The sequence below is a fragment of the Botryllus schlosseri genome, chromosome 2 (assembly GCF_051294905.1).
Source record: "Botryllus schlosseri isolate E-star chromosome 2, Bs_hap1, whole genome shotgun sequence".
Lineage (NCBI taxonomy): Eukaryota > Metazoa > Chordata > Ascidiacea > Stolidobranchia > Styelidae > Botryllus > Botryllus schlosseri.
Window position 1 is genome coordinate 33,296,262 of NC_137237.1, and position 16,598 is coordinate 33,312,859.

Sequence of the window (16,598 nt, forward strand, 5' to 3'; positions counted from 1 at the left end):
GTGATGTGTCATTGTTTCTTATGGGATCTCTGGTGAAGTGGTGTTGAATATCAAGTATAGTAAACAGTGACGCCATTACCTAACGTGTATATTCAAAATTATTAAATATGACCGATTCGAGTTAATCCCAACGTTTACGGTGAGTGCGACTTCAATATATCGTTATTCTTATGGGTGCGGCGGTGATTCGCCTGTCGTGCATATAGGATCTCTGATGACGCCACCCTTTCAGGTATACGTTGTGTTGACATGTCGTACTTTCAACAAAAAAGACGTGAAAATAGTTTGCTAAATCTAGGAATTACTCACATGGTAATGTTTGAGTAATTAGATTACCCCAGAGCCGGCGTAGACGGTGATTCGAATACCAACAATAGCCGCGTTCACATATTAACACTCCAAATAGGTGTGAAATAGTTTGCAAACCCTGCGATCGCTGACAAGATAATGTCTCGGACATAGCCATCTTTCGCGGCTTTGTGTTACAGGCATACCGATCGCTCACGTGGTGAAAATTTAGTAAGCAGTTTGTCACAGAACTCGATTTCACTCGTAAGATTTAATAAGTAACGAATGACAGAACCACCAGTGTCGGTAACTTGAATTGCGACAAATTGTCATTTATTTCTACTCTAACCCTAATCCTTTGTGAAGTGTACGCTTATTCAAAAAGGTGTGAAATAATTTTAAAATCCTAGGACCGCTCACAGGGTAATGCTTCAGACATAGCGATCGCTCATGATTTGGTGTTACAGACATACCGATCGCTCACAAGGTAATATTTCCGCAATAAGTTTGTCACAGAGACGGTGATTCGTAAACCAACAATTTGACACTTTCTGGTGGTCGCTATATGTTTTGACACTTTGGAACGTGGTTGACTTTAGTTGTATGATAAGAATAATGCGAATATTCAAGCAATGTGTCAATTTGTCAACTTGAAATGAAATTTACTACACAGCTCAAGTTGATTCGTATCTGAATGTGTTAATTCGGTACAATTCTAATTATTTCGAGAAATCCATTTACCGCGATCTGTTGATTCGAACGTAACCTGAATATTACTGACTCCAACTTCAATCGCGTCGAATTATTCACACATTCCACGCCGCTGTTTCACACCTATAGAATCAATACCAACTAACTAAACAAGAATCAAGAAATCTCAAGTATACACATATAATAATTGTATTTATTTCTGAGAAATCAAACGCCTAACAAAAACACGCAACTTATCATTTGGCCAACTCTAGCATTACCAAAAAATCTAGGTATTGTTGATTGAAAACCCTTGAGTCCTTATTATCAAAAATGTTATAGTGTGGCGTCGGAATCCATTCGCGAGATGTTCTATAGGTAAATTGAGGTAATCCAAAATGAAATATCTCGACTTTGACATAGTCTAAATTGAAATAAATTGACAAACATGACTACCAACTTTCCCGCAGCTCCATTTCAATATTATACGCACATTGATTTGAAACAAGTAATGATACCTTACAACTCTATTCGCGATCCGGCTTTTCGTTTGTCAAAGCGACATTTTAACATCTTACCATACTCAAAAGAATTATTCACAACATCACCAAGTGTTAAAAATCTAGTTTTCACTTACTTGATTATATCACTGCAACTCACAAATTTGAATTAATTCATTCTGGTTGTATTCGTATGATCGGTCTTTTTTTTTATTCAATTGTAAAGGTCGTTACTGTTCTGAAGACAAAGTAAGCTATTTACTAATCGACACATATACGACTTGACATAAACATATTGTATTTTGAGTATACGAGATTTGAATGTCTGAATAATAACCGAGAAATAATTTATCACAATAAAATCCGTACATTACAGCGTAAAAGATGTTGGAATGTCAGCAACTCTGTACGGTCAACCCGATCAACTCGTCATGATCATTCCTGAAATCGACACAAACACGACCACTGACTTGAGTTAACCACAAAACAGCATCAAGTTTTAAATCCACTTGTAGCTTACGGCTTATTCGAATGCTGGTTATGTTTTGTTGTAATTGAGTGTACGGAAATAGTATTACATCTCGACATCTTACCATCTTACCATATTCAAAGAGTCAACCACGAAAACATTGCCAAGTAAATCCGTTTGTAACTTACCCAACCAACTCAACAGTATCCTTATGAAAAGTAGACAAGACTACGCGAGTAATCACCACAATCCGAAATCCATAGCAAGTTCAGTTGTATTCATAGTCCGCCAACTCGTATTTTTTTATTCAGCTGTAAAAGTCGTTACTATTCTGTAACCTAAAGTAATTACTACTCGGCGCGCACAACTTGAGATTAACATAATATGTTTGAGTATACGAGGTTTGAAAGTTTGACCAACGTAGTTGAGAATTCATTTCTTACAAACGAACGCAGGCGTTATATTGAAAATTATAATGATGTAAACATAAGGTTCGACACATTGATTTGACATATGAGATTTTGTAATGCTCGACCATGACTTGATTATTAAATTATTTTGAATCGCCTGAAATAATTGTCGTCATCTAACCAGACTACTGAAAGTCGTTGCCATCACAAAAACAATTTGCATGACGTTTATTAAATGTGTCCTATAGTTAGAATTATTTGTAAAATACACACACAATCAGAGAAATTGAAAATCTTCCTAATTTCATTCGTCAAAGTAAATGTCATCACAATACTCAGTCACTAAAAGACCTTACTTGTACGGGATTGAAGCACCGATAATTAACTAGCTAAACCGAACTCCAAAGAAATTTTACTCACTCGACGGATATGAAACAGCGTCGCTTAATCGGTCTATATCGTTTTTCTAAATGCAAATCATATCCACCCAGCAGAAAACAATTTTCACTCGCTTGGTAATGAAACCGAAGTCTCCATTTGATATTTTATTTTTGGTCAAATACTTTGCAATGAACACATTTGAGTGGCTGAGCTTTACATCATCAAGCTGTCATCTGTAAATCAAGATTACATCCAACTTGTAACTGTATCGTTTAACTACCAGGTTGCATCAGTTTGCTATTTTTGTCATTCAGTGACTGCTGAACATACCAAACGATACACATTCACTTACGAAATACTGTGTTGATCGTAATTTGCATCATCGTGATAATCGCAGTACATTTGTTTCGAGTTCATAACAACCGACTACTTCTCTATGACATGACGAATTTTTGAAAAGTTAAGCTTAGAAGATTGGTGCATCTCGCGAAAAATAATATACCACTCATATTGATACTGTTACTCCATTGACCGGTATTTTCAAACGAGTCGATTTTCAACCGTGCAAAATTTATTACTTGAGTTGTCCCGCTTACTATATTTAAATGTAAACTCACCCGTCTTTCAACAACAAACAATGATAAAAAAGTACACAAGCAAACACAACAAGTTTTACTTTTGTTGGACACTAATTATTATTCCACGCATCTCATTTCACACTAAGTGTATATGAAAGATATTCATGGTACACGAATATATTCGCTCATGCTACGAACATACGCAATGATTGGTGACGCTTTCACACTATTTCAATTTAGTGTAACAAAAACAACAACAACAATTTTCACTCTCTTGACTTATGAAAACAACAGACGAACCTTCATTCAATATTTTGTTTTTGTCAACTAGTTACTTCTTCATGAGACCCCCACTACTCTTACAAAAGTACGAAAGATATTTACATCACACAAAGTAATCAACTTTACTCGATATTCCCACATTACGAAACTAAAGAATGGTTGGTTTGGCTCTACAAACTGTTTCGTTACCTCAAGACCTTTATTGTCTGAATGGTTGTTCATGTGTCTTAAGAACCGAATAGTTCAACACAGCACTAGTATTAACAGAAACACCAGAGTTGTTTACACAAAAGTTGTATGTGTGCAGTATACAAATATCATGTGTAAGTCCAGCACAATTGTGGTATCCATACGAGTTAAGTTAACACAATTTACGACACCGAGGTCGCCTCATCTTTCGTAAGACAACAAACCAAGGCTTCAGGATATGTCCATGTCATAACAATAAATCAGCTACGCCAACAACAGAGTACATATGTTTTCTAGTTACGGTGCTTACATCTTACACTCAAATCGACCTACTTTGCTAACGAAAAGTGCTGAGTCATCACATGATTGTCCTCACAACAATACAACTAAAACATATTATCATACAAAATGATCGTTATAGTTTGCACACCAATGGTACATCGTACAAGTAACAAGTCTCGAGGATTGAGTTATTGAAAAAACGTTAAAGTGTTTCTACGTCAAGTCGTTATGTTGACGAAAGCGTATATTGTAATATCATGATCGATTTGCATTCGTTGGTCACAAACTGTTACTACTCTAAATAATTCTTTTTCACTCAAAGCCTACTTGTCACCATTCGTTTTCATCAAGTACGAGCTCAAGAAACTTACTACGACATGAATTTTTATTTTTATGTTGTGTAAATAGGTAATAATTTTAGTAACACTATATCAACATCATCGAGTTGCGCGAATAGATTTACATGTGGTCTTGTGGTTTTAATCGAAGCATACAGCACGGTCTAATGTAGAGTCATCTCTATTGTACAGCAAGCCGGTAATCGAAATGCATGAATTAGCATTTGAACAACGATCTTGTTTCGTCCTACCAAAAATAGTTTTACTGTCGCGATACTCTGCACAAGACGTGTAAATCCTTTTCACATTCGTAATAGTATACCAACGGATACCGGCGACAACGTTTAACAATACCAACGACACTAAACATACGATACCTACCAAAGTAAAATTACCATTTTCACCTAGAGGTCGGTCGTTACCCGAGTAGAAATACCATTGTCCTTTGGAGATTTATCGTTTACCCAGTGTAACAAACCCCTTTTCCTTTGGAAATATATTTTTTCTCTGGGTAACAAACCTTTTTCACTTGGAAATATATTTTTTCTCTGGGTAACAAACCTTTTTCACTTGGAAATATATTTTTTCTCTGGTTAACAAACCTTTTTCACTTGGAAATATATTTTTTCTCTGGTTAACAAACCTTTTTCACTTGGAAATATATTTTTTCTCTGGGTAACAAACCTTTTTCACTTGGAAATATATTTTTTCCCCGGGTAACAAACCTTTTTCCCTGAGCAACAAACCATTTTCACTTGGTGGTCCGTCGTTTACCCGAGTAAAAATATCATTTTCTTTTGGAGATCCGGCGTTTACCCAGTGTAACAATACATTTTCACTTGGAAAAATACTTTTACCTAGAGTAACTAATCATTTTCTCCTGGGTAGCAAACCCTTTTCGTCTGGAAACTATCATTTACCTGAGTACCAATACCGTTTTCACTTGGAAATCTATCTTTTCCCTGGGTAACAATACCATTTTCGTTTGGAAAACTGACAACCACACCGGTCAATTTGATATTTTTTGTATATTGTTACAACAGACAGCGACAAAATATACACCAACAACGACTCCGATACATTTGTCTAATCAAATATTCACTTGCTCTGATGCATCCCATCAAAATCATTGGTTACTCACATACAATAACAATGTGCTGTTGTACATCGACATGTATGTTTCGGAATTGGTGAATAAAGGGGTTTCCGATATGTCCGTGATGTCCGGGTTCGTGATTTGGATTTTCCAGAGTCAAAATGTCTGAATAAAACACCTCCTCGACTTTGGTAACTGGTTGATACACGGATAATGGTGTTTGGAAAACGGATGAATTTATGTTCCCCATCGCGCTGACAACATCGGGTTACTTGTGAGTTTCCTCGGGTCTGTTTACTATATTGTGTCTTTACTGGTCAATACATGTCGCTCCAGTCAGCTGAAACCGGATCACTCATATGAGAAAGTATGTGGACCGGATCCGGATATTCACTCATGACCCAACGACCGATATTCAAGTAAACATGTTACAGACCGTGTTTTGTCTCCATGAAAAATACCTATGCATACACCATCACATCAAGTACGTCACGATTGTTCACAAGTATTTGCGTAAACGAGGTGTATGTACAATGTGTCGATGCACAAACATCATGGGACACAAATTCACGTTCTCAAGTCTCATCATGCGCCGACTCTGTACATTCAATGTGGGCATAGACGACACACGACATGATACAATGGATAGTGCATTATGCATACTGATATATTCTCAGTCAAATATGCGAACCATACACAACCATATACCCTGATTTTCGCTGAATATCCACAACACCAACAAATCTGTACATTTCCTTTCCCTCGACCTCGACGATAGAGTTGTCGTCCCAATGTACCAATCGAGTGTATGGTTCATCAGGTGTAAAATCCAAATCAAATGTCACCAAGGTATCGTTTTTCATTTTCAATATTTCCACCGCTGCGTCTTGTCTGTGTCGTAAGACCACGGTGTGGGGCCAGAGGAATCTATGGACAGTTACGCGTAGTCCCATATTTACCCGTGGATATGGTCAGGTTACGACAACGTTTTCTCAATGGTCTGCGTGGGTGCACCGTTTCAATAGGTAACTGGATCAACTAGACCAAAAGTTTCCGACCGCGGTTTATGTTAACCTGTAGAGTTACGAGATAGCACCTTCTTGCGGTGTGATTAACACGAAATCAGCCTTCAGCTCGCAGAGACACACCTGGATTACATTATCAAATCGTAATTAAACTCGAGATTCACACACACACACAGTCCCTGTTTACGATTTCAATCCGGAGTCACTGCTCGCGATGTTTGTCTGTAGTCGTTGTGTGGGAGTAGCAACATCGGGCATATTCATCACCTGCAAGATTGATAACGATGGTGATCGCCAAATACATTAAACCAGGTGAAACACTGCGGTCTCAGCAAAAAGTTCGCAGGTTAGGACGAACAATACGTGGAGGGATTGAGCGAGTTACGCAACCCGATTATGTCGAAGTCTGGATCACGATACAAGTCTACCTGAGAATCCGAACAATCTTGCGAAATCAAGGTGTGAACCCGTGAAAGGGCTGTACTCGTGTGAGATTTATTTTTCACAAGTTGGGTGGAGGTCGGTTCATACTAAGACCATGTTACGTCAAAATATGACCGCTTGCCTGTCTCCAAGTCGTCTATGCCCACATTGAATGTACAGAGTCGGCGCATGATGAGACTTGAGAACGTGAGTTTGTGTCCCATGATGTTTGTGCATCGACACATTGTACATACACCTCGTTTACGCAAATACTTGTGAACAATCGTGACGTACTTGATGTGATGGTGTATGCATAGGTATTTTTCATGGAGACAAAACACGGTCTGTAACATGTTTACTTGAATATCGGTCGTTGGGTCATGAGTGAATATCCGGATCCGGTCCACATACTTTCTCATATTAGTGATCCGGTTTCAGCTGACTGGAGCGACATGTATTGACCAGTAAAGACACAATATAGTAAACAGACCCGAGGAAACTCACAAGTAACCCGATGTTGTCAGCGCGATGGGGAACATAAATTCATCCGTTTTCCAAACACCATTATCCGTGTATCAACCAGTTACCAAAGTCGAGGAGGTGTTTTATTCAGACATTTTGACTCTGGAAAATCCAAAGCACGAACCCGGACATCACGGACATATCGGAAACCCCTTTATTCACCAATTCCGAAACATACATGTCGATGTACAACAGCACATTGTTATTGTATGTGAGTAACCAATGATTTTGATGGGATGCATCAGAGCAAGTGAATATTTGATTAGACAAATGTATCGGAGTCGTTGTTGGTGTATATTTTGTCGCTGTCTGTTGTAACAATATACAAAAAATATCAAATTGACCGGTGTGGTTGTCAGTTTTCCAAACGAAAATGGTATTGTTACCCAGGGAAAAGATAGATTTCCAAGTGAAAACGGTATTGGTACTCAGGTAAATGATAGTTTCCAGACGAAAAGGGTTTGCTACCCAGGAGAAAATGATTAGTTACTCTAGGTAAAAGTATTTTTCCAAGTGAAAATGTATTGTTACACTGGGTAAACGCCGGATCTCCAAAAGAAAATGATATTTTTACTCGGGTAAACGACGGACCACCAAGTGAAAATGGTTTGTTGCTCAGGGAAAAAGGTTTGTTACCCGGGGAAAAAATATATTTCCAAGTGAAAAAGGTTTGTTACCCAGAGAAAAAATATATTTCCAAGTGAAAAAGGTTTGTTAACCAGAGAAAAAATATATTTCCAAGTGAAAAAGGTTTGTTAACCAGAGAAAAAATATATTTCCAAGTGAAAAAGGTTTGTTACCCAGAGAAAAAATATATTTCCAAGTGAAAAAGGTTTGTTACCCAGAGAAAAAATATATTTCCAAAGGAAAAGGGGTTTGTTACACTGGGTAAACGATAAATCTCCAAAGGACAATGGTATTTCTACTCGGGTAACGACCGACCTCTAGGTGAAAATGGTAATTTTACTTTGGTAGGTATCGTATGTTTAGTGTCGTTGGTATTGTTAAACGTTGTCGCCGGTATCCGTTGGTATACTATTACGAATGTGAAAAGGATTTACACGTCTTGTGCAGAGTATCGCGACAGTAAAACTATTTTTGGTAGGACGAAACAAGATCGTTGTTCAAATGCTAATTCATGCATTTCGATTACCGGCTTGCTGTACAATAGAGATGACTCTACATTAGACCGTGCTGTATGCTTCGATTAAAACCACAAGACCACATGTAAATCTATTCGCGCAACTCGATGATGTTGATATAGTGTTACTAAAATTATTACCTATTTACACAACATAAAAATAAAAATTCATGTCGTAGTAAGTTTCTTGAGCTCGTACTTGATGAAAACGAATGGTGACAAGTAGGCTTTGAGTGAAAAAGAATTATTTAGAGTAGTAACAGTTTGTGACCAACGAATGCAAATCGATCATGATATTACAATATACGCTTTCGTCAACATAACGACTTGACGTAGAAACACTTTAACGTTTTTTCAATAACTCAATCCTCGAGACTTGTTACTTGTACGATGTACCATTGGTGTGCAAACTATAACGATCATTTTGTATGATAATATGTTTTAGTTGTATTGTTGTGAGGACAATCATGTGATGACTCAGCACTTTTCGTTAGCAAAGTAGGTCGATTTGAGTGTAAGATGTAAGCACCGTAACTAGAAAACATATGTACTCTGTTGTTGGCGTAGCTGATTTATTGTTATGACATGGACATATCCTGAAGCCTTGGTTTGTTGTCTTACGAAAGATGAGGCGACCTCGGTGTCGTAAATTGTGTTAACTTAACTCGTATGGATACCACAATTGTGCTGGACTTACACATGATATTTGTATACTGCACACATACAACTTTTGTGTAAACAACTCTGGTGTTTCTGTTAATACTAGTGCTGTGTTGAACTATTCGGTTCTTAAGACACATGAACAACCATTCAGACAATAAAGGTCTTGAGGTAACGAAACAGTTTGTAGAGCCAAACCAACCATTCTTTAGTTTCGTAATGTGGGAATATCGAGTAAAGTTGATTACTTTGTGTGATGTAAATATCTTTCGTACTTTTGTAAGAGTAGTGGGGGTCTCATGAAGAAGTAACTAGTTGACAAAAACAAAATATTGAATGAAGGTTCGTCTGTTGTTTTCATAAGTCAAGAGAGTGAAAATTGTTGTTGTTGTTTTTGTTACACTAAATTGAAATAGTGTGAAAGCGTCACCAATCATTGCGTATGTTCGTAGCATGAGCGAATATATTCGTGTACCATGAATATCTTTCATATACACTTAGTGTGAAATGAGATGCGTGGAATAATAATTAGTGTCCAACAAAAGTAAAACTTGTTGTGTTTGCTTGTGTACTTTTTTATCATTGTTTGTTGTTGAAAGACGGGTGAGTTTACATTTAAATATAGTAAGCGGGACAACTCAAGTAATAAATTTTGCACGGTTGAAAATCGACTCGTTTGAAAATACCGGTCAATGGAGTAACAGTATCAATATGAGTGGTATATTATTTTTCGCGAGATGCACCAATCTTCTAAGCTTAACTTTTCAAAAATTCGTCATGTCATAGAGAAGTAGTCGGTTGTTATGAACTCGAAACAAATGTACTGCGATTATCACGATGATGCAAATTACGATCAACACAGTATTTCGTAAGTGAATGTGTATCGTTTGGTATGTTCAGCAGTCACTGAATGACAAAAATAGCAAACTGATGCAACCTGGTAGTTAAACGATACAGTTACAAGTTGGATGTAATCTTGATTTACAGATGACAGCTTGATGATGTAAAGCTCAGCCACTCAAATGTGTTCATTGCAAAGTATTTGACCAAAAATAAAATATCAAATGGAGACTTCGGTTTCATTACCAAGCGAGTGAAAATTGTTTTCTGCTGGGTGGATATGATTTGCATTTAGAAAAACGATATAGACCGATTAAGCGACGCTGTTTCATATCCGTCGAGTGAGTAAAATTTCTTTGGAGTTCGGTTTAGCTAGTTAATTATCGGTGCTTCAATCCCGTACAAGTAAGGTCTTTTAGTGACTGAGTATTGTGATGACATTTACTTTGACGAATGAAATTAGGAAGATTTTCAATTTCTCTGATTGTGTGTGTATTTTACAAATAATTCTAACTATAGGACACATTTAATAAACGTCATGCAAATTGTTTTTGTGATGGCAACGACTTTCAGTAGTCTGGTTAGATGACGACAATTATTTCAGGCGATTCAAAATAATTTAATAATCAAGTCATGGTCGAGCATTACAAAATCTCATATGTCAAATCAATGTGTCGAACCTTATGTTTACATCATTATAATTTTCAATATAACGCCTGCGTTCGTTTGTAAGAAATGAATTCTCAACTACGTTGGTCAAACTTTCAAACCTCGTATACTCAAACATATTATGTTAATCTCAAGTTGTGCGCGCCGAGTAGTAATTACTTTAGGTTACAGAATAGTAACGACTTTTACAGCTGAATAAAAAAATACGAGTTGGCGGACTATGAATACAACTGAACTTGCTATGGATTTCGGATTGTGGTGATTACTCGCGTAGTCTTGTCTACTTTTCATAAGGATACTGTTGAGTTGGTTGGGTAAGTTACAAACGGATTTACTTGGCAATGTTTTCGTGGTTGACTCTTTGAATATGGTAAGATGGTAAGATGTCGAGATGTAATACTATTTCCGTACACTCAATTACAACAAAACATAACCAGCATTCGAATAAGCCGTAAGCTACAAGTGGATTTAAAACTTGATGCTGTTTTGTGGTTAACTCAAGTCAGTGGTCGTGTTTGTGTCGATTTCAGGAATGATCATGACGAGTTGATCGGGTTGACCGTACAGAGTTGCTGACATTCCAACATCTTTTACGCTGTAATGTACGGATTTTATTGTGATAAATTATTTCTCGGTTATTATTCAGACATTCAAATCTCGTATACTCAAAATACAATATGTTTATGTCAAGTCGTATATGTGTCGATTAGTAAATAGCTTACTTTGTCTTCAGAACAGTAACGACCTTTACAATTGAATAAAAAAAAAGACCGATCATACGAATACAACCAGAATGAATTAATTCAAATTTGTGAGTTGCAGTGATATAATCAAGTAAGTGAAAACTAGATTTTTAACACTTGGTGATGTTGTGAATAATTCTTTTGAGTATGGTAAGATGTTAAAATGTCGCTTTGACAAACGAAAAGCCGGATCGCGAATAGAGTTGTAAGGTATCATTACTTGTTTCAAATCAATGTGCGTATAATATTGAAATGGAGCTGCGGGAAAGTTGGTAGTCATGTTTGTCAATTTATTTCAATTTAGACTATGTCAAAGTCGAGATATTTCATTTTGGATTACCTCAATTTACCTATAGAACATCTCGCGAATGGATTCCGACGCCACACTATAACATTTTTGATAATAAGGACTCAAGGGTTTTCAATCAACAATACCTAGATTTTTTGGTAATGCTAGAGTTGGCCAAATGATAAGTTGCGTGTTTTTGTTAGGCGTTTGATTTCTCAGAAATAAATACAATTATTATATGTGTATACTTGAGATTTCTTGATTCTTGTTTAGTTAGTTGGTATTGATTCTATAGGTGTGAAACAGCGGCGTGGAATGTGTGAATAATTCGACGCGATTGAAGTTGGAGTCAGTAATATTCAGGTTACGTTCGAATCAACAGATCGCGGTAAATGGATTTCTCGAAATAATTAGAATTGTACCGAATTAACACATTCAGATACGAATCAACTTGAGCTGTGTAGTAAATTTCATTTCAAGTTGACAAATTGACACATTGCTTGAATATTCGCATTATTCTTATCATACAACTAAAGTCAACCACGTTCCAAAGTGTCAAAACATATAGCGACCACCAGAAAGTGTCAAATTGTTGGTTTACGAATCACCGTCTCTGTGACAAACTTATTGCGGAAATATTACCTTGTGAGCGATCGGTATGTCTGTAACACCAAATCATGAGCGATCGCTATGTCTGAAGCATTACCCTGTGAGCGGTCCTAGGATTTTAAAATTATTTCACACCTTTTTGAATAAGCGTACACTTCACAAAGGATTAGGGTTAGAGTAGAAATAAATGACAATTTGTCGCAATTCAAGTTACCGACACTGGTGGTTCTGTCATTCGTTACTTATTAAATCTTACGAGTGAAATCGAGTTCTGTGACAAACTGCTTACTAAATTTTCACCACGTGAGCGATCGGTATGCCTGTAACACAAAGCCGCGAAAGATGGCTATGTCCGAGACATTATCTTGTCAGCGATCGCAGGGTTTGCAAACTATTTCACACCTATTTGGAGTGTTAATATGTGAACGCGGCTATTGTTGGTATTCGAATCACCGTCTACGCCGGCTCTGGGGTAATCTAATTACTCAAACATTACCATGTGAGTAATTCCTAGATTTAGCAAACTATTTTCACGTCTTTTTTGTTGAAAGTACGACATGTCAACACAACGTATACCTGAAAGGGTGGCGTCATCAGAGATCCTATATGCACGACAGGCGAATCACCGCCGCACCCATAAGAATAACGATATATTGAAGTCGCACTCACCGTAAACGTTGGGATTAACTCGAATCGGTCATATTTAATAATTTTGAATATACACGTTAGGTAATGGCGTCACTGTTTACTATACTTGATATTCAACACCACTTCACCAGAGATCCCATAAGAAACAATGACACATCACCAGAGATCCCATAAGAACCAATAGCACATCACCAGAGATCCCGTAAGAAACTATGGCACATCATGAGCGATAGGTGGTCTGAAAGGGTACCATCACCAACACGAGTTTTCGCGGCACATCACCGACGAAGCCTATACCCGAAAGGGTACCATCATCAGAGATCCCATAAGAACACATGGCACCTCACCAGCGGAAGGAGGGGTCAAAAGGGTGCCATCACCAACACGAGTTTCGCGGCACCTCACCAGCGGGCCCATAAGACACCATTGCAGGTCACGAGCGATCTACTATACTACTCACGTGGACCCTTGATACTCGACTTTGATAACGTACTTACTACTGCAATTATTGGGTCACAGCTTTAGAACTTCGTACAGTGTTAGATGCCATCATGAAGATATGTAGTACGAAATTTTGTTATCCCTCGCCGTATAGGACACAATCAAAATCTACACATACTAATACTGTTTTTCTTGAAAAATCAGTTATGCGGTTGGCTGAAGGTCAAATGATTGCATCTTACACTGAACCAATTTTTGAGGGTGTGACTCGGTGATCAGGATAGTAATTTCGTTATCATAGTCGAGTATATCAAGTACATCGCTGACCTGCCATCTTGCCTACTGCATGACAGATTTTTCACAAAAGCCGAAATTGCTGTAATGCTATATGTAGGCTTTGAATGTGTTTTATTCCTGGGTGAATAACAAAATATCGTATTATATATTCTGATGGAGACATCTAGCACTGTATCGAGTTTTAAGGCTGTGACTCAATTATTACGGTAGCAATTTCGTTTTCAAAGTCGCGTATATCAGGGTGGCGCTGATTTGGCATTCAGCCTGCCGAATAGCAGATTTTATTGCAAAAGCCAATATTGGTATGTGTACAATTTAAATGTATTTTATACGGCTATGGATAATAAAATTTCGTATTGTATATCTTGATGAAGGAATCTAACACTGTTTCAAGGGTGTGACTCTATAATTACAGTAGTAAGTACGTTATCAAATTCGAGTATCCAGGGTCTGCGTGTGCTGATTTGGCATTGCGCCTACCGCATAAATGAATTTCCGCAAAATTTGATATTGGTATATGTGAATTTTGAAATTGTTTCATACCGAGATGGATGACGAAATTTGGCATGGTATATCTTGGCTGTGTTATGCAGCTTCGCAGTAGGTTTTAGTATCGTCAGTCAATGATTAGCATAGTAATTCCGTTATCAAAATCGACAATATATCGGTGCGCGCTGATTTACTCGATACTCGACTTCGACACCGAAATTACGACGCTAGTCATAAAGCCGTAGTCTTGAAACTTGGTACAGCGCAAGATGACAGCATCAAAATATACCAGACGAAATTATGTCGCCCAACTCGATATGGAACATAGTTAAAATCAACGAAGAGCAATAGCGACTTTGCCTTTAATTACTGTTGCAGACTGATCGACATTAACTAAGTCGTCAAAGGTATATGGGCGTGACAGTCACGTGATTTTCCAAGTGTCCACACCACCTTTGAGTACACGCTGGTTTAATAATGACGTATACGAAAGTCAATTGCATGGTCAATTGGTCATGGTCACACTCGACCGAACGGACGCTTTTTGATGCAGTTTTCTCGGAGCTTCCCAAGTGCAACAGCGAGAGAATCCACAACCGACTTATTTCGAGAGTTCAGCCTGGAAGACTTCGCTATGCATAACAACTACACTGTTATAGGCAACAAGGTTAGTACGATCGGTATTTGTGTTGACGCGTAATTTACGTTAGAATTCTAGAACCCATCTACAGCCAGTAGTAGCCAACGTTGGGGTCGTCACGTGTCGTCTAAATCTACTCACGGAGACGAATTGTAACATGAAGTGCAATTGCATAAATTCTGTGCTGCCGTGTAACTATAAGTCGATGTCAAACCACAGCGAAACCACAGCCAAATTAGTCAAGGATTTACAACGCATATACATTCACACTGTTGAGGGTAATAAAAGGATAAATGTTGCAAATTCTTTACATGCATGTATAATTGAAGCTCTCTTTTTCTAATTAGCGTGTAACCCGATTTTAATGATGTATCGCTCACGAATATTTATCATGTAGCCTATTTATCTATTAGATGCGGAGATGGTATATAATGAAGTTGGTGTACTTTTTCGGGGTACTCAAATAGATTTTGATTCCACTCACGTGTTTATATTTTAAAACTACTTTAACTCCTACTTCACAGTTGTTTAGGCAAAACTACATATTTTTGTCATTCAGATTTATAAAAAAGTAGAAAATAATTTTGGAATCAATTTTCATCCTTTTTATGAATGGAATTTTCGCTAAAACAGCGTTAAATAGCCGTGGAGTCACAATAACTATATATATATACATATCCTATTTGTAGTGACATTGGTCACTTAGCAATATTCGTGAAGATACATCTTCCAAAATTGAAACTAATCACCTGCGATTACCCACAAGAAGTAGTCGACATCTGAGCCAAATCTACTTGTTGAATATACTTACTTGAGTATTCTTCAGAAACTTCCATTTTCTACAGCCCCTTCAAGGGGTTTTGACATGTCTTAAAAATAGGTTCTTCTATACTTCCATTTAAGCACAAATTTACGGCGTGAATCTACTTCAATTCTACTTTTACGCTTACTATTTTGATCACATCTGATTAGTTGTGCTTCATACATTCCAGTGGTAGCACAAGGGTTGCATTTAAAACAAACGATATTTGAAAACACTTTGTTTAAAACATGGGGCTTAAAAAAATTTGTGTTTTTTTTTAAGTTGTAAAATTATGCCATAATTTGGTAAATACACTCGACAAAACATGTTGTATAAGCCTAAGGACAATTAACACCCGATGCAGCCGACGTATATCGATATGGGATGGTTAGAACCCTCAAAATAGTCGGTTCAACAGCAACAGTACAGATATTTCGTCGAAGGAGCTGTATTTACCCTATTATTTCAATTGTCAATGTCAATCCACTATGACGTCACAATTGAATTTTCGTGACGTCATGGCTTAATAAAAATAAAAAAAAACAATAAAAAACATGTTTCAAATAAGGGCCTAGTTTTAAACATGTTTGTTTTAAATTGATTTTTATTTTAAATGCAACCCTAGGTAGCACCAAACGTAAATGAACAATGATCTTCGCCATGGTATACCTCTTGCTTTGAATGTAAATATCCGAAGAAGACAAAGTAGACACTTTTAATCTTATTCGTTGCGGAGTCATTCATCCTCACGTTGTCACAATAATGAATCTGCGACTTCGCGGTAGTGATGAACTGCTGATGTAGGACTACAGCTACAACACCAATGGGTTCGAGTCTGACCGAGGTCGACTTCAGAA

General features: G+C 37.3%; 2 protein-coding genes across 3 annotated transcripts in view; one reads left to right on the top strand and one right to left on the bottom strand.

Moving 5' to 3' along the window:
• Positions 1 to 16,598, bottom strand: part of LOC145434472 (sarcoplasmic/endoplasmic reticulum calcium ATPase 1-like) — a 402,254-nt gene that overhangs the window by 101,246 nt on the left and 284,410 nt on the right. The window lies entirely within an intron of this gene.
• Positions 1 to 16,598, top strand: part of LOC145434471 (paladin-like) — a 78,677-nt gene that overhangs the window by 10,970 nt on the left and 51,109 nt on the right. The window contains exon 3 of the mRNA XM_080311827.1: positions 14,853 to 14,966. Coding sequence (XP_080167953.1) covers positions 14,853 to 14,966 — 114 coding nt within the window. The remainder of the gene's footprint in view (positions 1 to 14,852; positions 14,967 to 16,598) is intronic.